General features: G+C 47.8%; 1 protein-coding gene across 12 annotated transcripts; it reads right to left on the bottom strand.

Moving 5' to 3' along the window:
- Positions 1-433: 433 nt before the first annotated feature.
- On the bottom strand, positions 434-24,544 carry LOC148862271 (uncharacterized). 12 transcript variants are annotated; one of them, XR_016109798.1, is made up of 6 exons: positions 24,153-24,388; positions 23,195-23,977; positions 22,952-23,100; positions 21,109-21,138; positions 17,806-18,203; positions 17,003-17,729 (listed from the first exon to the last, which is right to left on the bottom strand). XR_016109798.1 is itself a non-coding variant. In XM_088977633.1 (5 exons), the coding sequence occupies exons 3-5, from the start codon at positions 23,031-23,033 to the stop codon at positions 17,914-17,916; spliced, it is 402 nt and encodes a 133-aa protein (XP_088833759.1). In that variant the 5' UTR covers positions 23,034-23,100; positions 23,195-23,977; positions 24,237-24,528; the 3' UTR covers positions 17,003-17,913. The 12 variants fall into 12 exon arrangements, 3 of the variants coding, with proteins under 3 accessions (XP_088833759.1, XP_088833760.1, XP_088833758.1); XR_016109799.1 differs by having other exon boundaries at positions 23,191-23,977; positions 24,237-24,388; XR_016109803.1 differs by lacking the exons at positions 17,003-17,729; positions 17,806-18,203 and adding an exon at positions 434-1,096 and having other exon boundaries at positions 23,191-23,977; positions 24,153-24,544.
- Positions 24,545-24,615: the final 71 nt, after the last annotated feature.

Here is a 24,615-nt window from a genome sequence, read left to right as displayed (position 1 = left end):
CCGATTGAATATACCTAGATCCATTTTTTTTGGTCCCATTGGATTTAGTCAAACGGCATGTGCATTTACATCATGCAAGAGAGAAATGAACACAGGATTGAGAGGGAAAAAACATACAAGTGCAAATCTTGAATGTTTAGATCGGATCGAAGGTAGATCCATATTCCATATTCCATATTTGATTTGATAAAGTTCGATTGTTCGATGATGGATCACTCAACAGTTAACAATGGAGAAATTGGCTTATTTTGACACCGACAAAATCCGAAAAGCAACTATCGGAGAGTCCTCCAAACGGGTACCGACCACCGAGTACTGAGTACTGGCTAATTCCCCTCTCTCTCAAGACCCCGGCATCGCTTCCCTTCTGTTGACACTCGCAAACTACAAGTGCAACTATCACTTACAAGATCTAGCAGTAACAGACTGAAAGGGGCCAAAATCAAATCAATACGACACTTTTACGAGTACCACGTATAGATGAGTAAAAATCATTGCTCATCTGAACATCACTCCAAAAGGAAAAATACAAAAAGAAAAAGAAAAAACAAGGAAAAAAAACTTATCCAACGGCGCAAGCTTATCTCATGAGAATTTGGCACTGAAAGTGTGAAAAAGTACCGTTTTCTAGAGTTTTGAGTTTTGACGGGTTATGGATCGCTCGCCAGCGTCTTTCATAGGGGGCAAAACTACAAAAGAGACCCTATTTACAATTATAAAAATTGATGTATGGAGGTGTATATCGTTGTAGTTGGAACTTGGAAGCGGTGTGGTGTTTGAATAATCTTTTGCTTTGTTTGCTTGGTAGCAGGCTAGCAGCTGCTGCTGGAAGCCAAACGCCCAGAAAGCAAATAGCAACTTGAAAATTCCTCAAATGGGGCAACCCAACTTATAGCTCTGATTTCACCCAGGTGAAGACTTGATCGGCCATGTGCTCCACCAAGCTGGCCAGCTCTTGTCAATCTGTATTTAAAAAATAATGACAGAAGAGAAGAGAGTTCGTAGCCTTGTACCAGATGGTCAGATGATATGGATTGAGCTGAAATTAAGGTGATGTTTGACATCGATGCCATTGCTTCAGAAAACGGCTCCATGTCTGTGCCACATCAGAAAAAAACGGCGTGTCAAAAAACATAGCCCTGTTTAGAACCGTTGCTCCAAAAAACAGCCACACCTAAGAATTTGGAAAAGCGTGGTTTGAAAAAATGTTAAATTTGGCGTTTTCTCATTTTCGTAACTGTTGCTGCCAACAATATGATGACATGGCATCAATTGGCATCATGTAACACATTAGATATGTGGAGTTGCGGGCCAATGCTCTGAAAACAATTATAGAGCATTGATACCAAATAAAACATGTGGCTTTTCCTAGAAAACATCCTTTATGAAGCACCAATGTTAAACAAAATAATAATAATAATAATAAATAAATAAAAGCCATTTTCTTAAAAGCGGTGCGGCAGATAAAACACGTTTTCTCAGAAAATGGCTTGAAGCAACACATCAACGCCAAACACTTGCTAAAGCTGTCATATATGAAATTCCTACCTATAAGGCTATAACCCATGCCCCTTTTGCCACACTTCTCCGGTTCTCCCAAATGCATATTACAGGGGGAAAGTACTACAGTCACAATGTCATTACTGGTCTTCTATTTTACTAGAAGAAGCAATTGTCAATAATATGTGTCTATTTATTTATTAGTATCATTGTTTTTCAATGTAAATGATCCAAACACGGGAGTTGAACCATATCATACATTCCATTCCTTAATTCTGTTAAGAAGTGAGTTTGGCCATTTGCCACACCTTGAAGTATGTATTTGGTATAGCTTCCATTGACTAAATAAATGCTTGTACTTAATTTCTCTTAAAAATGGAGAAAAGTACTTCAAAAAATCTTTATGGACAATTAGATACCACTAGGCGCTATTAGGTGCCACATCAACATAATAGTGAATGAACATTTAATCGTTGGGGAAGTGTTAATATGAAACTTATCCCAACGGTTAGTGTGTACATAAATCAAAATCTATTTCGTGAATATCAATGCATATGGATGAATATAATGGTAAAAATGATGATTTGGAAATGACATAGCGGCGTTTTGATAAACACCTACTACGAAACACTCACAAAACAAAACACACGCGAAGTTCAAACACTATACTTTAAAGCACAAGCTGCCTATGTGACAAACAATATTTTTGAAGAGCTTTGCAAGTCCTAACAGGCATCTTATGGAATCTTTTATAGGCCTTTTTGATAAATGGTAAATCTGCGTTAAAAAAGGGATGATACTTGATGGAGCGCGATCCGGCTGGTCTTAGCTGTCTGCTGCCTTGCTTCTGAACGGGGTAGCAGGGAACCTGAAACGGAGGAGATGGGAAAGCTCCGGGGGGGAGCCCGGTGTAGAGGCTCCGAAGCTCAAGTTAGAATCCTTCAAAAGCAAGGTAATACCAGATAGCGCAAAGTTTGTATACCTCCGTTGTTGGGGGGCAGGGGGCTCTTATAGTCACTTCGTGTACTCGTCCCGAGGCCCTTGTCAGATCGGGTATGATTACCCTTGCGCTTGTCAACTCGGCCGTCGTCCTTTCTGCTGAGACAGAACCGTCACTGCCTAACCGTCTAACTGGAGATGGCGGCGTCAGTGGCAGTGGCAGGTGGCCGTTTAGAGTGCTGCTGCCAAACGTCAGATCCCAAGTCAGTCAGGCGTGGCGCCCTCGGGCACGGACTTCCCTAGTGTCAGGTATGGTACGACTTGTTTGGCTTTGGTGCCCAGAAGATGATGCGAAGTGCTGAGCGAGGTGGTCTTGAGCTCGGAGGTATTCCGAACTGTTACAAGGTGGGTCAGTTTGGCGAAGTGTATCCCGAACTGTTACAAGGTGGGTCAGTTCGGCGAAGTGTATCCCGAGCTGTTACAAGGTGGCAGTTCGGCGAAGTCTATCCCGAGCTGTTACAAGGTGGCAGTTCGGCGAAGTCTATCCCGAGCTGTTACAAGGTGGCAGTTAGGCAAAGTCTATCCCGAGCTGTTACAAGGTGGCAGTTCGGCGAAGTCTATCCCGAGCTGTTACAAGGTGGCAGTTAGGCAAAGTCTATCCCGAGCTGTTACAAGGTGGCAGTTCGGCGAAGTCTATCCCAAGCTGTTACAAGGTGGGTCAGTTCGGTGAAGTGTATCCCGAACTGTTACAAGGTGGGTCAGTTCGGCGAAGTGTGTCCCCTTGCCTAGGCTTGGCCCCTTTACTCTGCTATTGTAGTAGCGAGCTACCTGCTGCTGGTATGCCGCTGTTTGGATGTGCGCGAGGTCCCTTACCTCGTCTAGTAGGTCGAGGTTGGTGCGTAACTCGTCTCCGTTCGTCCGATCGTCGTATGTTTCTAATCGCAACGTTGGTATTTCGATTTCCGCCGGGATCACTGCTTCAGTGCCGTAGGTGAGGTTGAAGGGGATTTCTCCCGTGGCTGCTTTTTCGGTCGTTTGGTGAGCCCATAAGACACTTGGTAGCTCTTCGGCCCACAATCCCTTAGCTCGATCCAGACGTGCTTTCAGTTCGCGCAGGATGGCTCTGTTCATTACTTCCGTCTGACCGTTTGCCTGCGGGTGCGCGACTGACGTAAAATTTTGCCCAATCCCCATGTTCTGGCACCACTCTTGGAACTTGATATCCTTGAACTGTTTGTCGTTGTCGGAGATTAGAACCCGAAGTAACCCGAACCGACATACTATGTTCTTCCAAAAGAAGTTCTGTATGTTTCGAGCCGTGACAGTTGCCAGAGGTTCGGCTTCTATCCACTTCGTGAAATAATCTACCGCAACCACTAAGAATTTTCTTCCGCCTGTAGCTGGTGGGAATGGCCCTAGGAGGTCGATGCCCCATTGTGCAAAGGGCCACGGGCTGGCGAGGTATTTGAGGTCGGAGGCAGGTTGATGGTGGATGTTAGCGTGCTTCTGACACTTGTCGCATTTTTTGACGAGTTCGACAGTTTCTGCCTTCATCGTTGGCCAGTAGTATCCTTGTCGAAGTGCCTTTTGGGCGAGTGCTTTGCCCCCCAAATGTCTGTCGCACAGGCCTTCATGAGTGTCGCGGAGTACGAACTTGGCTTCGGTAGGTCACAGGCACCGCAAATAGGGGAGCGTGTACGACCGTCGGTATAACCGTTCGTCTATTATGATGTATTTGGCCGCCTGGCGCTGCACCCTCTTTGCCGCATTGCGTTCTGTAGGGCGTCGGCCTCTGTGTTTTCTGACCTCGGGATTTGCCTGATGATGTGTGACCGGAAGTTGAGCAGGGCTTCTTTTACTTTGGCCAAATATGCGATCATGGAGAGATCGCGTGCTTCGTATTCGCCGGTAACTTGGTTTACCACGAGCTGAGAATCGCTGCAGATGACCAAGTGTTTTACCTTAACCTTTCGCGCTAGGTCCAGCCCGACGATCAGTGCTTCGTACTCTGCCTCATTGTTGGATGCCGCGAACTCAAAGCGTAGTGCGTATTCTACTTTTGTGCCGCTCGGGCCGCACAAGACTATTCCAGCTCTGCTGCCTTGCCGGTTCGAGGAACCATCCACGTGAAGGATCCAGGGCTCCTCATCCCAATTCGCTCTTTGCCTGACCAGGAGAGATGCCACACTGGGTGCTACTTCACGGGGTTCGGACTCTATGGGCTCAGGAGCTCTGGGTTCGCCGCAACTGGCGACCTCGGGCTCGACCTGTGGGGCTTCGTGGTTGAAAGTGCACTCGGCGATAAAATCTGCCAAGGCTTGGGCCTTGATAGCGGTTCTCGGTTTGTACTGGAGGTCGTACTCGCTGAGTTCGATGGCCCATTTCGTCAGTCGATCGGAGACTTCGGGTTTGAGTAAAACTTGTCTAAGAGGTTTGTCAGTTAGGACGATGACGGTGTGAGTCTGGAAGTACGGGCGAAGTTTATGAGCTGCTATTACTAGGGCATATGCTAGTTTTTCTATCTCCGGGTACCTTGCCTCTGCTCCCTGCAAAATTTTACTAACATAATATATGGGTCGTTGGACCCGGTCTGTTTCCTTTATTAGTACCGAACTGACCGCCTCGTCGTTCTCCGAGAGGTACAGTTCTAAGACCTCGCCCACCTCGGGCCGGGCTAAGGTTGGCACACTAGCGAGGTAACCTTTTAGTTCGTCGAACGCGAACTGGCAGTCTTGGGTCCACTCGAACCCTTTGCCTTTGACTGCCTTGAAGAATGGTAGGCAGCGGTCTGCTGACTTAGACAAGAAGCGGCTTAGAGCGGCTATGCGGCCGTTTAGCCTCTGAACCTCTTTTACTTTCTGAGGTGGTTTCATATCTAGAATGGCTTTTATTTTGTCCGGGTTCGCCTCAATACCGCGTCGATTTACAATGTAGCCTAGGAACTTGCCCGAGGTGACGCCAAAGACACACTTGTTGGGATTCAACTTCATGCTAAACTGACGCAGGATTTGGAAAACAGAATCCAAGTCTTGTATTAACTCTTGTGAAAACTGAGTCTTGATGACCATGTCGTCTACATAGCACTCTATCTTCGTACCCATCAAGGGCCGGAATAGCTTATTTACAAGTCTTTGGAAAGTAGCCCCGACATTTTTTAGTCCGAAGGGCATGACTTTGTAGCAATATAGGCCGAACTCGGTTATGAAGCTGGTTTTTTCCTCATCGGATGGGTCCATCCTAACTTGGTTGTAGCCTGAGTAGGCGTCCAGGAAGCTTAGAAACTCGTTTCCCGAGGTCACGTCCACTAGGCGGTCAATTCTGGGGAGGGGGAAGCAATCTTTCGGGCAAGCTCGGTTCAGGTTGGTATAGTCGATGCACATGTGCCACTTGCCGCTTGCCTTTTTTACCAACACCGGGTTGGCCACCCAACTCGGGTAGTGGACTTCCCTTATGAAGTTTGCTGCGAGGAGCTTCTCGACCTCCTCGTCGACCGCTCTCCAGCGTTCTGGGGCTAAGTTGCGTTTCTTCTATCTAACGGGTCTGACTACAGGGTCAGTATTAAGTTTGTGAGTTATCAATCCGGGGCTAATGCCGGGCATGTCGGCCGCGGACCAGGCAAAAATATCTAAATTTTGAAGTAAAAAACTCACCAGTTCGGCTCGTAGGGGGTCTTCGATGGAAGCTTCGATGCTTAGTGTGCGAGCTGGGTCCGTAGCTGAAGTCGGGATTGCGACTGTTTCCTCCGTGGGCGAAGCTCGCTCCTCACCTTGCTCCGCCGACCGCTCCAGTTCGAGGTCGTCGGCCGCCTTGGTTTTTCCCTTTAGGGCGGCAATGTAGCACTTGCGGGACTCGAGCTGGTCGCCCCGCGCTACCCCTATACCGAAGTCCGTAGGGAACTTCATGGCCAAATAGTAGGTGGAGACCGCCGCCCGTAGGATATGCGTGATCGGCCGCCCTATTATGGCATTGTATGGGGAGGGGGTCGCGACCACCAGGAAACCATGGTTGAGTCTGACCACACAAGGCCATGTGCCGACTTCCACAGGGACAATTACTTTTCCGAGGGGCCTGACTTCCTCTCCGCTGAAACCTACAAGGGGAGTGTTCGCGGGCTTCAGCTCGCTCCTCTTTAACTGCAGCTGGTCAAATGCTGATTTGAAGAGGATGTCCGCTGAGCTGCCCGAATCCACGAGTACGCGCCTGACCTCGAAGCCGCTGATCCTTAGCTTAATGACAAGCGCGTCATCATGGGGGTAGTGGACTCCTCGCGCGTCGTCCTCCGTGAAAAAGATTGGTTCTTCGGTCTTTGGTCTTTTTGGGGGGTTCCGTTCTTCGAGGGCCGCTTCGCGAACTGAAGTCCGGGTTGCTGCCGAGGTACACCCCGCTACCATCGAACCTCCCACTATTACATGGATGGTTCCCCGAACTGGCCTCTCTTCCGGAGGCTGCTTCTGCAACAGTTCGGCAGGTCTGTTGCTAGACTCAGGGGCATCCTTTTCGTGCTCCATTTGCCGACATGCTTTATTGTTATTGCTGTGCTGTACAAAGTTTCTCAAGTATCCGCGACGGATGAGTCCCTTTATCTCGTCTCGGAGGTTATTACACTGTTCGATGCTATGACCATGGTCTCTATAGAAACTACAATACAAATTCTTGTTTCTCTCATTCGGATTTCCTTTTAGGCGAGGTGGCCACTTAATGTACGGAGCGTCTTTGATCGTCATTAAGATCTCTGTTTGCCTCGTGTTTAACGACGTGTAGTCCGTCCGAACTGCTAGGGGGGCCCGGAAGGACTGATTCAGCTTCGGCTCCTGGGTCGGGTTTTTTCTATTCACCGGGTTGGAGAGCTCGCCTTCTCTCTTTCTTTTCTCGTTCCCGCCTTCGGTTCGTTGGTTGATTTCTTCCTCTGTCCTCATGAAGTTATCCGCGAGTTTGAGGAATTCGGCCACGGTCGCGGGCTGGTTGGATACCATGTGCCATTTGAATTCTTTGTGCGTCACCCCTCTTTTGGCCACCGCGAGCTGCACTGCGGGGTCCAACCGCGGTATTTGCAAGCATGCTTCGTTGAACCGCTTGATGTAGCCCCGAATAGATTCTCCTTCTCTTTGGACCACTCCGAAGATGCTTTCCTCTGTTCTGGGGCACCGTCGGCTGGTGACGAAGTGTGTGGTGAAGACTTGCACGAACTGGGCCCAGCACTTTATCGACCCGGGGGCCAGGTTCCTGTACCAAGTGCTGGCTACCCCCTGAGGGTGGTGGTAAAGGCCACGTACATGCACGATTCGCTAGCCCTGGCGAGGTGCATTTGCGACTGAAAGGCGTCAACGTGGTCGTTGGGGTCGAAGGACCCATCGTACTTGTCCAGAGGTGGGAGCTTGAAGTCTCTGGGTAAGGGGACCGCCAGGAGTTCTGATGCGAGGGGGGAAGGAATGGAGAGAGCCGGGGCTGCCCCTACCTCGTACGAGCTCGTGTCTTTGCCTCTGAATTCCGACAAGGCGCGGGTGGTGGTTTGGCGACTTCGTCGGCGCCTTCGCCGTTGAGCGGGCATTGTGCTGGCGCTGTTGGCCTCCGTGTTACCGAGCTCGATGGGCCCGGAGTGCTGGTGGTCTGCCGCCAGGGCCCTGAATCAGTTTTTGGTGAGCGGGAGCTCGGGCTAGGAGCGCCGGGGTGCGGACCTCGCGGGCAAGGTTCCCGACCCGCCTGCGGGTTGCGAGGCGGGGATGACATTTTTCTCTCTTCGGCCTGGGGACAAGGTCTGGCTGTTGGGGTGGTTCTGGGGCCGGGAGGCCTTCACCTGGTGGGGGCGCCCATCCTGCGGGGAGGCCTTGACCGGCCTCGGAGCGGGGTGGCGAGGTGGAAGTAGTGGTTGGTTTAGTGACAGTTGGGGGAACTGCTGTTGATAGTGATACTTGGAGATGTTGTGCATCACTTGGTGCTGGTGAAGCTGGTGTTGCTGGAACTGTTGCATTTGGGCTTGCATTGCCCGCATGCACTGCATCAGGTCCTCCAATCGGTTTTGGCTAGTTGCCAGGGGGACGGCAGTTGGTTCAGTGAAAGTTGTCTCAATGGGGAGAGGAAAGGGGATGCTTGTGGTAGGAGGGTTTACGGGTGCCACTGTTTGTGGCGTGTTCAAGATGGGGATCCCATCCGCCGAAAGGGGGATGGTGAACTGTCCAACGCACACTACGGGGACCTGAAATTGCTCCCCGGTGGCGTTTGTCTCCGTGCCACGTCCGGTGTTGCTGGAGGAGGTCATGAGTGTTGGGTTTTTTGAAGAAAAAAGGGGGTATCGAAGTTTGGAGGGAGGCTTTTTGAAGCGTTCCCACAGACGGCGCCAATTGATGGAACGCGATCCGGCTGGTCTTAGCTGTCCGCTGCCTTGCTTCCGAACGGGGTAGCAGGGAACCTGAAACGGAGGAGATGGGAAAGCTCCGAGGGGGAGCCCGATGTAGAGGCTCCGAAGCTCAAGTTAGAATCCTTCAAAAGCAAGGTAATACTAGATAGCGCAAAGTTTGCATACCTCCGTTGTCGGGGGGCAGGGGGCTCTTATAGTCACTTCGTGTACTCGTCCCGAGGCCCTTGTCAGATCGGGTATGATTACCCTTGCGCTTGTCAACTCGGCCGTCGTCCTTTCTGCTGAGACAGAACCGTCACTGCCTAACCGTCTAACTGGAGATGGCGGCGTTAGTGGCGGTGGCAGGTGTCCGTTTAGAGTGCTGCTGCCAAACGTCAGATCCCAAGTCAGTCAGGCGTGGTGCCCTCGGGCACGGACCTCCCTAGTGTCAGGCATGGTACGACTTGTTTGGCTTTGGTGCCCAGAAGATGATGCGAAGTGCTGAGCGAGGCGGTCTTGAGCTCGGAGGTATTCCAAACTGTTACAAGGTGGGTCAGTTCGGCGAAGTGTATCCCGAACTATTACAAGGTGGGTTAGTTCGGCGAAGTGTATCCCGAGCTGTTACAAGGTGGTAGTTCGGCGAAGTCTATCCCGAGCTGTTACAAGGTGGCAGTTCGGCGAAGTCTATCCCGAGCTGTTACAAGGTGGCAGTTCGGCGAAGTCTATCCCGAGCTGTTACAAGGTGGCAGTTCGGCGAAGTCTATCCCGAGCTGTTACAAGGTGGCAGTTCGATGAAGTCTACCCCGAGCTGTTACAAGGTGGGTCAGTTCGGCGAAGTGTATCCCGAACTGTTACAAGGTGGGTCAGTTCGGCGAAGTGTATCCCGAACTGTTACAAGGTGGGCCAGTTCGGCGAAGTGTGTCCCCTTGCCTAGGCTTGGCCCCTTTTGTCGAGCTGTCGTTTCAGCCACGTGTCTCATAATAGAGAGGTCGGTCCAAATCTTCCTGCATCAATACTGATGAAGGGTGATTTGGCGTGACCAAGTGAGAAGGGGACATGTGGACACGACCTGACTGAGGGATGACAACTCAGCTTGGCAAGCCTAATTCTCTATGTTTGAGCTCGGGCGTTCGGTCACCTAGCATTCAATCCAATTCGGAACGAAAGAATCGAAGTATCAGCACGGGGCTAACAGCCCGAACTGCCACGTAACGACTCTAGAAGTTTCTCTAGTAGACTCCGAACCTCACGGGATCACGCCGCGTAACGACATACCTTATTTTCTCCCTGCCCGGATCGAGCGGAAACGATAAACTTTATTGACTGATACGTTACTCCCCAATTAAAGCGAAAACGAATCTCATCCCCTCAGGCCGAAGATCACAGAACTGTTCCGTGAAATCAGCGGGAGCTCAGCTATATAAGAGCAATAACTCCTCCAGGGCCCAGGTACACGTGATCACTCTACTTTCAAGCTCTCAAGCTCTCAGATTCTCAAAGCATTCAGCTCGTACCACAGTACACTTACTTAAGCATCAGAGCGGCCTCATTGGGTTAGCCACCCTGGGTTCTTTGATCCACTATCTTGCATATTCATCTAGCTCGCTACTTGATTGGAAGCCAGATCACCCTCCAGTTGGGAGTAGTCATATCGCACTACATCAATTGGCGCCGTCTGTTGGAATCGACCAAAAAGTCATCTTTTTTACAGTTACCAACCTCATTTCTATGACAATGACATCTTCCAGTCATGCCGGTCAAGCAACGAGATGAACGTCTCCGGGGGACAACCCTAACTCCCTACGGTGTGCATCGGCCAGTTCACCATCCAACTTACTGCGTCTAAAGTTCCAACGCTGACCGCGCCATCAAACACCACACAGGTGAATGCCCCACTTCCCCTGGTGGTAGGCACAACTTTTTCTGAGCCTTATGTGGTTGCCCCCGGAGTCGTGCAGTCCCAATTCAACGACCTGGTGCAGTGCACCCGGGCTATCTAGATCTAGATGCAACAGGTCTAGCAGTTTCAACAGTACCAACAACATTTCTTCTACCAACAGTACCAACATCAGTTCCCTCCATTGCCGCAGAACTAGCAACCGGTTCCACCTCGGCACCTAGGGGCCCATCAGAATCAGAACCGACCTCGGGTTAACCAGAATATCAGCCGGTCTCCCCACCAAGACGAAGAGACCTCCTGAGTCTCGATTCCTCCCATGAGTCAGGTCTCACCCCGTGGGAGAAGAGACGACCATCTTACTCCACCTGCCTCACAAGGGAACCTCAGAAACAGGTTCGAGGATACTCAGCCTTATAGGACCAACCTTCCTCGGCATTCACAGCAGGAAAATGACAGTTCGCTAGCAGGTAATCAGTTCGGGGTTCAAGGTGTGAACTCGAGATAGGGCCTCTTCGTCCGTGATAGCCAGCCCTAGAATCCCACAAGGAATCAGGAGTTACCTCGCGATAGAGCGGTACCGGAGCACACCGAAATCAACAGCACCAATGCCAAGCCAGTAAAGAAGCAACAGTGGAGACGTTGCAAGGCACGCCGTACCACGACTCAAAATAGCCAGCTAGCGAGGCCGAACCAGCAGGGAGGGCAAGCCAAAGGTAAGGAAGAAGCGAGCTCGATAGCTACAAGGGTTGCTCCTCCCCTACTTTCTAGGTTGTCTCCCCTGTCTCCCGAGCTCTAGGCAACCCCGATGCCTAAAGACTCCAAGATGCCTCCCTTAGACAAGTACGACGAGTCCTTCGATCCTAATGACCATGTGAACTTTTTCCAGTCCCAGATGCACCTAGCTGGGCCGATGAGTCTTGTATGTGTGTGGCCTTCTCCACTACTTTTAAAGGGGTAGTTTGGACATGGTATCGGAACCTCGCGTTGGGATCGATCAAAAGCTGGTCGTAGTTTACATATTTATTTACCTCACACTTCATCACCAACAAGAAGTTCCCGAGGTTGCAGGAAAGCTTTCTCAACGTAGTTCAAAGAGAAGGAGAGTCGATCAGAAGCTACATTAAGTGCTTCAACGACACCTGCTTATAGATACCAAACCTAGACCCGACGGTAAGACTCACGACAACTAAGAAAGGAATAACCCACAGGGAGTTTAAATGGCATATGCTGGCCAATAAACCAAAGGACATCACTGAATTCCTCAAGCTAGCCGATTAGTTCATCGGTACCGAAGAGGAAATCAACCAGAAGGCTGACAACCCAACAGAAAAAAGGAAAAGAGATAATGAAAACACAGGTAATGGTAAACACAAAAGAAGAAAGAACAAGTCCCCGAGCAGGGGAAGAAACAAATTCGGAAGCCGATCTCCCTCGCGAACTCGCAAATTAGGTCGGCGCTCCAGGACCCCACCTATTGAAAGAACGAACTACACGCCATTAAACGCTAAGCGAGGAGAAATCCTAATGGCCATTAAGGACTCGTCCTTTGTCAAATGGCCTCCCAGGTTGAGGGGGAATCCTGCAACAAGGAACCGGAATGTCTTCTGTCATTTCTACAGAGACCACGGGCACAACACGAAAAATTGCAGGAACCTCCGCGACGAGATCGAGGAGCTCATCCGCCGTGGGTACTTAAAAATTTTATACAGCGAGATGAGAGAGAGGCCAAGCAGATTGACAAGCAGACCGACAGGGGGACCAAAGAAAGAATGCCCCCGAGACCGGTAGGCAGAACGAGCAACCGCCGCGACAGTTGCTCGAGGAAAGACCAATCCGCGGGGTAATCAACATGATTACGGGCGGGTCCATCATCGCGGGGTGTACATCGGTAGGCGGACGGACCTCAGTCCGTGAGCTAGAAAATGAAGAGGAAAACCCGCCAAAGCGACATCGTCTTGAAGAACCAATATACTTCACGGAGGACGATGCACACAGGATCCAATATCCTCATGACGGTGCTCTAGTGATAAAACTGAGGCTCAATGACTTCGAAGTCAAGCGCATCCTAGTGAACTCAGGTAGCTCGGCGGATATACTGTTAAAGAAACTTTCGACAAGCTATAGTTACAACAAAGCGATCTAAAGTCGGCAGACACTACCCTGGTAGGCTTCATCAGCGAGGAGGTTAGACCTCTCGGATGAGTCACGGTACCCGTAGAGGCCAGCATGTGGCCAAATATTGCGAGGTTTGAGCACACATTTCTGGTGGTCGCGACTCCCTCTCCCTATAACGCCATAGTAGGTCAACCCATTACGCACATTCTACGTGCAATAGTATCTACCTATTGTCTGGCGATGAAGTTCCCAACGGACTATGGAGTAGGAGTTGTGCGAGGTGACCAACTCGAATCTCGCAAGTGCTACGTAGCTGCTCTCAAGGTGATAGCAAAGCTAGCGGCTGATGTCGAGCTCAAGCGACCAACGAATTATGCCGACGATCGAGCTGCCCCAACAGAGGAGACAGTCCATATCCTGGTCTCAACCGATGACCCGGCCAAGACTCTCTAGATCGGTGCTTCGATCAACGAGCCGCTCCGCTCCCATCTAGTAAGCTTCTTACTCAAAAACTTAGATATTTTTTTTTGGTCCGCGACAGAAATGCCCAGAATAGACTCCAAAATTGTAACTCATAAATTGAATACCGACTCCTTAGTCAGGCTAGTTAGACAGAAGAAGTGCAACCTCGCCGTGGAACGCAGGAGGGTAGTCGATGAAGAGGTCGAGAAGCTCCTGGCAGTAGACTTCATCAGGGAAGTCCATTACCCGAGCTAGGTAGCTAACCCGGTTCTGGTAAAAAAGAACAACGACAAGTGGCACATGTGCGTCGATTACACCAACCTAAATAGAGCCTGACCAAAAGACTGCTTCCCGCTGCCCAAGATCGATTGCCTAGCGGACGCGACCTCAGGGCATGAGTTGCTGAGCTTCTTGGACGCATATTCTAGTTACAGCCAGATTAGGATAGACCCATACTTACGAAGAAAAAACTGCCTTTATAACTGAGCTCGGGTTGTTTGCTACAAGGTCATGTCCTTCGGACTAAAAAATGCTGAGGCAACATTTCAATGCCTTGTAAATAAAAATTTTGAGCCGTTAATCGGCAATAAAATCGAATGTTACATTGATGAAATGGTCATGAAGACCCAATTTTCAAATTTTTTGTTGGATGATTTACAAAGTGTTTTTCAAAATTTTAAAAAATACAATATGAAATTAAATCCAAACAAATGTGCCTTCGGAGTCACATCGGGTAAATTTCTAGGCTATATATTCAACCGACGTGGAATCGAGGCCAACCCAGAAAAAATAAAAGCCATCCTAGATATGAAACCACCCCGCAAAATAAAAGAGGTTTAGAGGTTGAATGGCCAGATAGCCGCCCTGAGCCACTTTATGTCCAAGTCGACAGATCGTTGCCTAACCTTTTTTAAAGCCATAAAAAAGAGTAAAGACTTTGAATGGACTGCAGAATGTTAGCTCACCTTCGACGAGCTGAAAGGATACCTAGGTACCGCCCTAGTTCTGACTCAACCCGAGGAAGAGGATGTATTAAAGCTGTACCTCTCCGCGAGTGACGGGGTGGTCAGCTCGGTACTAATCAAAGAAGTATATTGGGTCCAATGACCCATCTACTATATTAGTAAAGTTTTACAGGATACAGAAACTAGGTACCCAGAGATCGAGAAATTAGCGTACGCGCTAATCATAGCAGCTCGCAAACTTTGCCCTTACTTCCAAGCCCATACTATCGTCGTCCTCACCAACAAGCTTCTAAGACAGATTCTGCTCAAACCCGAGGTGTCGGGCAGATTGATGAAGTGGTCTATCGAACTTAGTGAGTACGACATCTAGTATGAACCTCGAATGGCAATCAAAGCCCAAGCCTTGGCCGATTTTGTGGCGGAATGCACACTCAGTACTGCACTCTCGAGTTGGCCGAGCTCGAACATATGACGAAAGCTTCAACCAGCGTGACGTCGGTCCCGGTCAAAGCAGGTTCTACTTGGGACGAGGAGCCCTGGATTCTCCACGTTGATGGCTCGTCCAACCAACAAGGAAGCGGTGCAGGAATGATTCTGTATGGCCCAAGCGAGGTGAAGCTGGAATACGCACTCCGGTTCGGGTTCACGGCATCAAACAATGAAGCAGAGTACAAAGCATTGGTCGCCGGGCTAACCCTAGCAAGGGAAATGAAGGACAAACACCTCATCATATGTAGCGACTCACGGTTCGTGGTCAACCAAGTCACCGGTGAGTATGAAGCCTACGACCTCACTATGGTTGCTTACTTGGTCAAAGTTAGAGAGATCCTGCACGACTTCATTTCCTACTTCATCAGACATATTTTGAGGTTCGAGAATGCAGAGGCTGACACCTTGTCCCGATTAGCCAGCACAAGCAATAACACCATGCAGACCGTGTATATAGAGGACTTACCTCGGCCTAGCATTCTCGGGGGGGGGGGGGGGGGGCAGCAGAGGTCGCTCCCGTAGCACAAGCGGAACCGAGTTGGATTGACCCACTCATAAGTTACCTACTTCACGTGACCCTACCTGCAAAACACAATGCGACCCGAAGGGTAGAGCGCTAGTCAACTAAGTACATCATTCTAAACGGATAGTTATACAGAAGGTCCTTTACACTCCCCTATTTACGTTGCTTGCGACCCTTAGAGGCCGAGTACGTACTCCATGACACCCATGAAGGCTTGTGCGACAGACACTTCGGAGCAGGGCTCTCACATAGAAGGTGTTGTGGTAAGGTTATTACTGGCCCCCGATGAAGGCGGATGCAATCGAGCTCGTCAAGAAGTGCAAAGGTGTCAGAGGCACGCCAACATCCACCATCAACCTTTTGCCGATCTGAAATGCCTCACTAGCCCATGGCCCTTCGCGCAGTGGGGAACTAACATCCTTGGCCCATTCCCACCAGCGACAAGACATAGGAGGTTTCTGGTCGTAGCGGTAGACTACTTTACGAAGTGGGTGGAAGTTGAACCCTTGGCAACGATGACAATCTGCAACATACAAAGTTTCTTTTGGAAGAACATAGTATGTCGCTTCGGGCTACCTCGGGTACTCATCTCCGACAACGGGAAGTAGTTCAAATATATCAAGTTTCAAAATCGATGTGCCGAAATGAGAATTCAACAAAATTTCACCTCGATGGCACACCGCAGGCGAACGGGTAAGCGAAAGTCACTAACAGAGCAATACTTCGCGGACTGAAATCTCACTTAGCTTGAGCCAAGGGGTTGTGGGTAGACGAACTGCCCAGCGCCCTTTGGGCCTACCGGACTACCATTAAGACTGCCACAGGTGAGACTCCTTTCAACCTCACTTACGGCATAGAAGCGGTGATCCCAACAAAAATCGAGGTGCCCACACTACGCTTGGAGGCTTATGACCAGGAGACGAATAATGATGAGCTCCACACCAACTTGGACCTGGTAGAAGAGGTACGAGACCTGGCTTACATCCGGACTACAACTTACCAATAGAGAGTAGCTCGGTACTATAACATCCGGGTCAGAAAATGACACTTTCGCATCGACGACCTAGTCCTTCGGAAGGTTATGGTACCTGAGCCCGGCATTAGTAAGCTCAGACCGAATTGGGAAGGTCCGTACCGAGTAAGACAGGTGTTCGAGGAAGGCATGTACGAGCTCGAGACTTTGGAAGGGAAGTGAGTACCCCGAGCGTGGAATATCGACAACCTAAGAAGGTACTACTCGTGACCACCGAACTGGAGAGACGATTGCGAGTCACTCCCAGAAGCCCAAGGGCCAAGATGCCGAGCTGGCATAAGACCTCGGCACTACGATAAGTCCTAGTCGCTTCTTCGGCATAGGTAGATAAGCCCTAGTTGCCTCATCGGCATAGGTAGATAAGTCCTAGTCAACTGCTCGGCATAGGCAGATAAGTCCTACTCACATCTTCAGCATAGATAGACAAGTCCTAGTCGCTTTTTCGGCACATGTAGATCAGTTCTCATGCTTGAGGCATAAATAGCTGGGGTACAAACCCTACGATGTCTAGCCCACCTCGGCATATAACAACAGGTTGATCCCATTTGAAGTTAGGCCCGATGGCTCGGTAATAAGGGTAACCGACACTTGGAAAAAAAACTACTCCAGTTATTCCTATTCGTAGTCCAACTCATTAGCTCAACAGTTCGGGGTAACCGACACTTAGAAGAAAATTTACTCATATTTGGTTTAGTTCGTCAGTTCGAGAGTTATATACACTTAGAAAATTTTTACACAAAGATTGCCAAAATACTTGTATTTCATTATTATGAAGCTTTGAGTACAAAAAAAAAAAAGAGAAAGAAGAAACTATCACTATGAGCCGAGCTCGGAGGCTCGGGGTGTACATCATAAGAGGTCCAAGAAAAGAGGCAAGAGTTATGCGTCCGAACTGCCGGGCAGGTCAGTCTCCATGCGATCCTCCTTCACATCCTCTCGGCCTGACATGCTCGCCTTGGGGATTTCATCGTCGCTTTCCTCTTCAGAGGAGCCGGGTTCTTCGTTGGCCGTCTTTGCCATCTCGGGAGTAAGGTCAAACATGGAAACAGTTCCGAGGTCAAGTTCGGGAAACTTCTGCCGCATCAGCCATTTACATAGTTTGAAACCAGACCAATAAGAGCTTGATTTGTACTCGACCTGGAGATTGTGGAACTCCGAAGACTCTTTGAAACCTTCGATGGTGCGCTTTCTCTCCTCAGCTCGCGCCTCTTGGATGGCGGTCTCAAAGATCTCGGTGCGCTCTTTGATCATCGCATCGAGGTTCTCGTTCTCATGTTGGAGCTTCTCCTTCTCCTCCATCAACGCCATGATCAGCTCCTGTTGACTCTGAGCTCTTTTCTTAGCTCAAAGAACCTCACCCCGAGCTAAGTCCAGCTCGCGGTAAAGTTTCTGAGCATTCTCCTCGGCTTCCCGAGCTCGCTTTAGGCGGATCTCGAACTGGTAGACTAACGAATGAATGGTGGAGTTCACTTGGCAAAAAGAAAGCAGATGTAAGTACCTTTAACAGACGAATAAGGAAATAGAGTATAAAGGTAAAGTACTCACCACCATACAGTAACTGGTAGCCCGACCTCCGAGCTAACTTGTGGGCATGTTAGCCCACTCTGCGACTTTGGCGGGAAAAACAACGTCCTTGCTTTTGAGAAGCCCGAGCTAAGGGGTCATTATGCTCTCCTTCGAGAGCTGAGGCTTGGGCACAGAAGCACCCTCCGACTCACAAGGTGGAGCTCTGTCATCCTGGTCTTCGTCTTGGTCCATGATAGGAGGTTGGGGACGGACCTCCTCCTCCGGAAGCTCGACTGAGATCGGCTCCGGTGCACTGACCTCGGGTGGGATGCGGGCTAAAGGATCGGCCTCCCAGCGAGATTTCTTTGAGGCCTTCCTCCTTTTCCCTCTTTGGAAGCTCCTCAGAAGGTTTTCTGCATCGACCTCCGGCATAGCTACTGCAAGAGAAAAAGGAAGGATTTAGTCACGAATTGAAGTAAATTCAAAATAAAAAAGAGTAATATGAGCGTCGAGGTGCATGCCTATCAGGAGGACTCAAGCCAACTCGACAAGCTTCTCCTCGGCCAAGAAATCTCATCTCTAGGCCGAGGTCCCTCTAGGAGTTAACGACCACCCTGGTCTCCGCATCTAGCCTCACCCCGGGGTCTTTTATGGCCACCTACCAGTGAGTCGGGAAGGGCCACCCCTCAGGGTTCCAGACATAAAAGTACCTCCTCTTCCAGGCCAGTATTTTGTTCGGGTTGCCGAACAGGCTTTTGAACCCAGGGCAGGGAGAGATGTAATAACTCTGCTGGATATCCCCGCGCAGGCAAGCAGAGTTCTTTTTGATCGAACAGATTGAGCTAAAAATATCTAAGGACAGGGGTCGGTTATACTCGTGGAATAGGGAGATTATACCTACTATAGTTCGAATGGAGTTCGAATGTATATGGTTAATGGTGATATCAAAGAACTTAATAATTTTTACAATGAATGGGTGGAGCGGGAAGCACAACCCAGATACGAGTTGCTCTTCGAAAACTGCGAGCTCATGGTGACCATGAACCCAAGGGTACTGACCCAAAGGAATACTAAAAACAAGGTTATTGGGAAGATGATAACGGGCTACCAAGGACAGTAACCTGTCTGAGGTCATAGTGGAAGGACCGAAGTCATCTGGATCCCGACCCCGGGAAGAAGACGAAACCCCCTCTGGAGGCCGGTCCCTCCTCCCGAGCTTCAGTCTCCTCAAGCTAAGATGGCCCGCCTTCGGGTAAAGGAGTTTCTCGTAAGGGGCGAGGGGAGGAACTTCCTGGCGATGAGCTAACCTCACCAGTGGGAGCCAAGGACTGCACCTCGGCACCCTCAGGCTCACTAGAGTCACTAAGAAGCCTATCTATACTAGCACAAGACATACTAGAACAGAAAGGAGAACAAACTCACGAAGAGAAGACGAATTCACCAAAAAGATGAAAACGACCTCATAACACAAGGGAAGAAGTGGCGAGCTGAAGGACTCCGACGCGACCTCAGGAGAATTCTATCACGAGATTTTTTTGGCGAAGAAGAGGGGCCCCTCAGCCCCCTATTTATAGTTCACCACGTGGCGATCAACGACAGAGACCTACTCGATCCAATGACTCTCATGAAAACCGGTTGCACAACACCAGGGGACAAAATCGGTTGAGCGCGCTCTTTGATGTCCGCAGAGTCTATAAACAACATGACATCCGCACGTACCTGGGACACGATCTGGGTCATTTCGTGATTGAGCCAGACAGTTGAACAGACCCGACCAATGGTTCGCTCTTCATATTGTTTAGACCCCGTGCCAAATCCACTTAGATCCTCTATGAACTCCTTACACCGGGTTGGCACCCCTGGCATGAGTGAAGGGCAATTGATGATGGGTGATTTGGCGCAACCTAGCGAGAAGGGGACACGTGGACACGACCTGACTGAGGGATGACAACTCAACTTGGCAAGCCTAGTACGCTACGTTTGAGCTCGGGTGTTCAGTCACCTCGGCATTCAATCCAGTTCGGAACTAAAGAACCGAAGTATCAGCACGGGGCTAATAGCCCGGAATGCCATGTATCGACTCTGAAAGTTTCTCTAGTAGACTTCGAACCTCATGGGATCACGCCACGTAATGGCATGCCTTATCTTCTCCCCGCCCGGATCGAGGGAAAATGATAGACTTTATTGATTGATACGTTACTCATCGATTAAAGTGAAAACGAATCTCATCCCCTCAGGCCGAAGATCCCAGAACTGTTCCGTGAAATTTGTAGGAGCTCAACTATATAAGAGCAACAAACCCTCCAGGGCCTAGGTACGTGTTATCACTCTACTCTCTAGCTCTCAAGCTCTCAAATTCTCGAAGCGTTCAGTTCGCACCACAGTACATTAACTTAAGCATCGGAGCGACCTCGCCAGGTTAGCCACCCCAGGTTCTCTGGTCCACTATCTTGCAGATTCATCTAGCTCGCTGCTCGATTGGAAGCCATATCACCCTCCAACTGGGAATAGTCAGATCGCACTATATCAGATACAATATCTTCAACTTTGAAATAATTCAAACGGTTGGATATGAAACTAAGGCTGTAAACTATTAATATTTGGATTGAAATTGGATTTTATCCATTGTATTTTGGTTGGATTTTCATTAATAAAACAGATTAAAGTGATGTAGTCATTAAAATCAAACTAAATATTACCAAATTACCAAATATAATTTCCATGATATTTGAATTTATGAGCCTACAATAAAAATATGATATTTAAACCAACCTTGACAATGAACATATGTTTATTTTATGTAAGCATATGTATACTAATATTGTCAAACTTGGATCTTAATCAGATTAGATTGGGGTGAAATCATATATGATCTGATTATAAATGGGTAAACTTTTTGGGATCCAAATCTGGTTTAATCAGATTGGATTTCAAACTCTAAATCTGGTAACACTTGATAGCACTGGGTGATAAAAACTTAAACAATTCTATCCTCGGGCTTTCTACCACTCTGAATTGGTAGGCAATATTGCCAACATTGAGATTATCTTGTCAGAACTATGCCTCATGAACTAAAGATTTACAAGGGGGGTACCAGTCAATGAAAGCCACACAAAGGGGTACCCACATATATGCATTATAATATCAGAACCAATATTGTAAGGCTCAGACTGGATATCAAACCATTCAAATTGTGAAAACTGTTATTTAACCGGGACCAGAAAAGGTCACTGGGTCATGGTTCAACCATCCAGTCCAGTCAGAGTCTTACAGGTTACAACACTGATCAGAATCATTTGAGTCGTGTATCAAATGATAGGAAACTAAAGGTTAGCACCAGACCTGACTGAGTTCTGAGAGAGTTGAGTACACCTGAAAAAAAAATTGAAAAGAAAAGGTTTTATAGCTTGTCTTTAAAAGAACTACTTCACACACTAACGGGCAAATAACTTGACTTCAACCTATAAATATGTCCTCTACGAATTTCAACATATCATACTACTTTACAAACTAATAGAAAAGGTTTTACAAGTACCCAGCTATTTGATAGGCAAAGACTTCAACATATCAATATGTCCTCCAAGAATATACATCAGAAAGAACAAGATTTCATGTGTTCCATGTCATTTTTCAGGTTACTAGTATGAGATATTAATTTTACAAGCACATCTATTTTCTCCACATGAATTGCAAATCCTTATCATAGATACTAATGCCACCTCTAACTTGGCATGATTAAAATCAGTCTAGCAACTAGTAGATTCAGAGTAAATCCAGCCTGAAAAAGAGAAGGGGAGTTGGGGATAACAATTATCATCAACATCTAAGCCTTGTCTTAAGTCTTAACTATATGCAGTCAGCTACACGAATCATTCATCAAAATTATTTCATTTTAATAGAAAGAAATGAACAAATATGACTGAAAGCTTTAGTAGAAGTTACAGTAGGCAAATTTTACAAATTGGTTGAAATGCCAAAAAAACTGTAAATTTGACCGTGTAAGTTTCCAGGTACTTTATCAGAATCTAGAAGCAACCATATTTAATTCACTAAATCAGGATTAATAAAACCTGCAAGCAAATTAATAGGAGAAATATGAAAAGGTGTACTATATCTTGACCTAAAACAGTCAAGAGATCAACAATATCAATAATATCAACAATCAAATAAAGAACAAAAGACATGCCAGAATCAATACAATCTATATGCAGCTACAATCGGGCCTTTACATCTATCTGACCCAACACTTGAGCATCCCCTCACTTATGTCAGAAACATAGCTGTTTGAGAGTCAATCCATATGCAACTGCAATTGGGCTTTTACATCTATCTGATCCAACACTTGAGCATCATCCTGACTTATATGGGAAACATAGATGTTTGAGAATCAATATTAGTTTCTTAAGTATTATTTACAAATTATTGAATCTTGAAGCTCATCAAGCCATCTTGACTCAATTGAAAGATTAAAAGGTAACTCGATTATCTAGAAACCCAAAGGGCTCTTGAGATACTGCATTAAAACATGGGTTGATTTCTTAAAGAAAATGAGTGCCATGAACTAGAACAAAATTTCCACACTAGCATGTGCTAGATTGAGTAACTCATTTCTGAATTTAAAATGTCACTAGAAATGGCAGGTGGAGAAAAAGTCATCCCCAGGACCAGCCTTTGGCCTTCCCTTTTTTTGACATTTAATGCAGTGTAGAGATCGTCACAGAAAACCAAACAGCCTTCCTGCAGTAGGAAAGCTCCCCGCCCAACCGCTGAAGAGAAAAGCTCATGAAACATAAAGAACAATGTAGCAAAAAATATACAATTTAACCTTCCTATACTAGGCAAGATCTCTGTTCTCAATCCACAATATTAGAAAAAAATGCAGATCAGCATGTTTTGAAGTGTGCAGAAGATCCTTATTGAGGACCATGAGATATTCTATTGTAATATCAGCACCCCATTAATGACGTCGAGAGGGAAAAGAAGATGGTCCAAATTGCCTTTCCTTTTCCCTCTTAGAGATTTTTTTTTGAAGGTACTCTCATAGAGATTGTGAATGTCCTATTTCCGAGCTATCAGAAAGTTAAACATAATGAACAATCTTCTTGGAGGAAGAATTTCTTTTCAATGTTGCGCATTCTGCGATCTCGGAAAAAAGAAAGAAAGAAACACAGGTAGTTTTCTTTACCACTTGAATAGGGATTATCTTGCAGAAGAAGCAAGTTTGTAGCTGTAAGCTCCGCCTGAGCTGTTCCTTTTGCCAATGCCATCAACCTGGAGATTCATCGGATCGCCGACCGGTTTAACAGAAACAGATAGCGGTTGCATCCACCTCCTCTTCAAAGACGAAGAAAAAACCCTAGATTCAGAATCTGATTATCTGAATGGTCGCCGTTGGATGGAAGAGATTTGTGAGCTTAAGCTTACCAACCATGACTAGTCAGTTCCGAGTTCCGATGCGATGGGAAGGTCAAAACGAAGCTTTCTGCTTCAGCAGCAGCGGCATCTTCGATCGATGTCATCTCCATCAGGTTCTTTTCCGTCATCGTCATTTTCTGAGTCCGGGTAGAGGTGAAGAGAGTGGAGCCCGCCCTCGTCGAGGTTATCATCACCGGAAATATCCCCTTTCCATTTATGTAGTACGTCCGCAGTCCGCTAATTCCAAATGGCGAGCCGCGAGACTAGCAAAAGCTTCACCCCATTTCGGGGCCGGGCTTATGAGGTGGGTCCCCATGTACGCACAACGTCACACACAGACAGACCATCAGAAATAGACATGGCTGGTCCCACTATGGAATTGAAACGGAAACAGATATCTACGGCCCACTGTTTGATTGATTAGAGACTGGATCTGTCCTCACAGAAGGCGCCTCACGCGCACATCCTGCATGAGTCGTGGCGAGTCCCACAAAATTGGAACGCAACGCGTATCATGACACACACGCATTAAGCGAAACGCGTGCGGAACACATTTCACGCCGTCAAATGCACCTCCGTTAATTTCTCTTTTGCCCAAAAGTGTTTCTTCTCCCTTACTCCATTCTACTTCGAACAGATCACTCGTCGGATGGAGAGGCCATGAGGCCACAGGGATAACCCATATTGAAAGTTCGAAGAAAGATTGCTTCAAGCCTTCATCAGACGCCTTGCACATAGCCTCCGCCACATCACATAGGTTCGCAAGATTCTGAATAATAGCTTCTTGGGCTTCCGCCTGCATGTAAAATTTGCAATAAGTTTAAAATTTCCCAAAAAGAAAAAGGATGTCTCAGAAATCGATTTTTTTGTTTGCTCCCACTGGGTTTAGGTTTTTTCTATTTTTGTGGAGTCTTGTTTAAGAGCTTAAGAACTGCCGAACAATGAGAGAGAGAGAGAGAGGGATAACATACATTTCAAAACTTTTCCCTAGATAGAGAAATATGGAAAGAGTACATGTAATAAGAGGTCGTCGATTAATGGCTGGCAAACGGAACCTGAGGTTTGCAACGACTGCAAAGGAAATTCAACAGAAGTTTGTTGCTGTTGCTGCTGGTGGGTGCTTTTCTCCATCTCCTATAACATGTTTGACAAGCGTTCCCAGTGGTCGATCTCTCAGCTTCAGCAGCGTCCTCTTCTTTCGCTCCCTCCGCTGCCTCTGCTCCACCACTGGATCAGAAGCCGGTACTGGTGGTGCAGCAGTAGCAATATAATCTTGTCTTCTCCGGCAGGATTCAGATATAAATGAGAAAAAACAACAAAAATATAAAAAATAAAAAAATTCACAGCGTGGAATGAGTTCCGCACACGTCTTGCTTAATGTGCATATGTCATGACATATCGTATTCCGGTTTTGTGGGACGTTTTTGGGGGGGC

The sequence above is a fragment of the Nelumbo lutea genome, chromosome 3 (genome assembly GCF_056320005.1).
Source record: "Nelumbo lutea isolate HS-2025 chromosome 3, American lotus-T2T, whole genome shotgun sequence".
Classification (NCBI taxonomy): domain Eukaryota; kingdom Viridiplantae; phylum Streptophyta; class Magnoliopsida; order Proteales; family Nelumbonaceae; genus Nelumbo; species Nelumbo lutea.
This window is presented reverse-complemented; position numbering and strand designations above follow the sequence as displayed.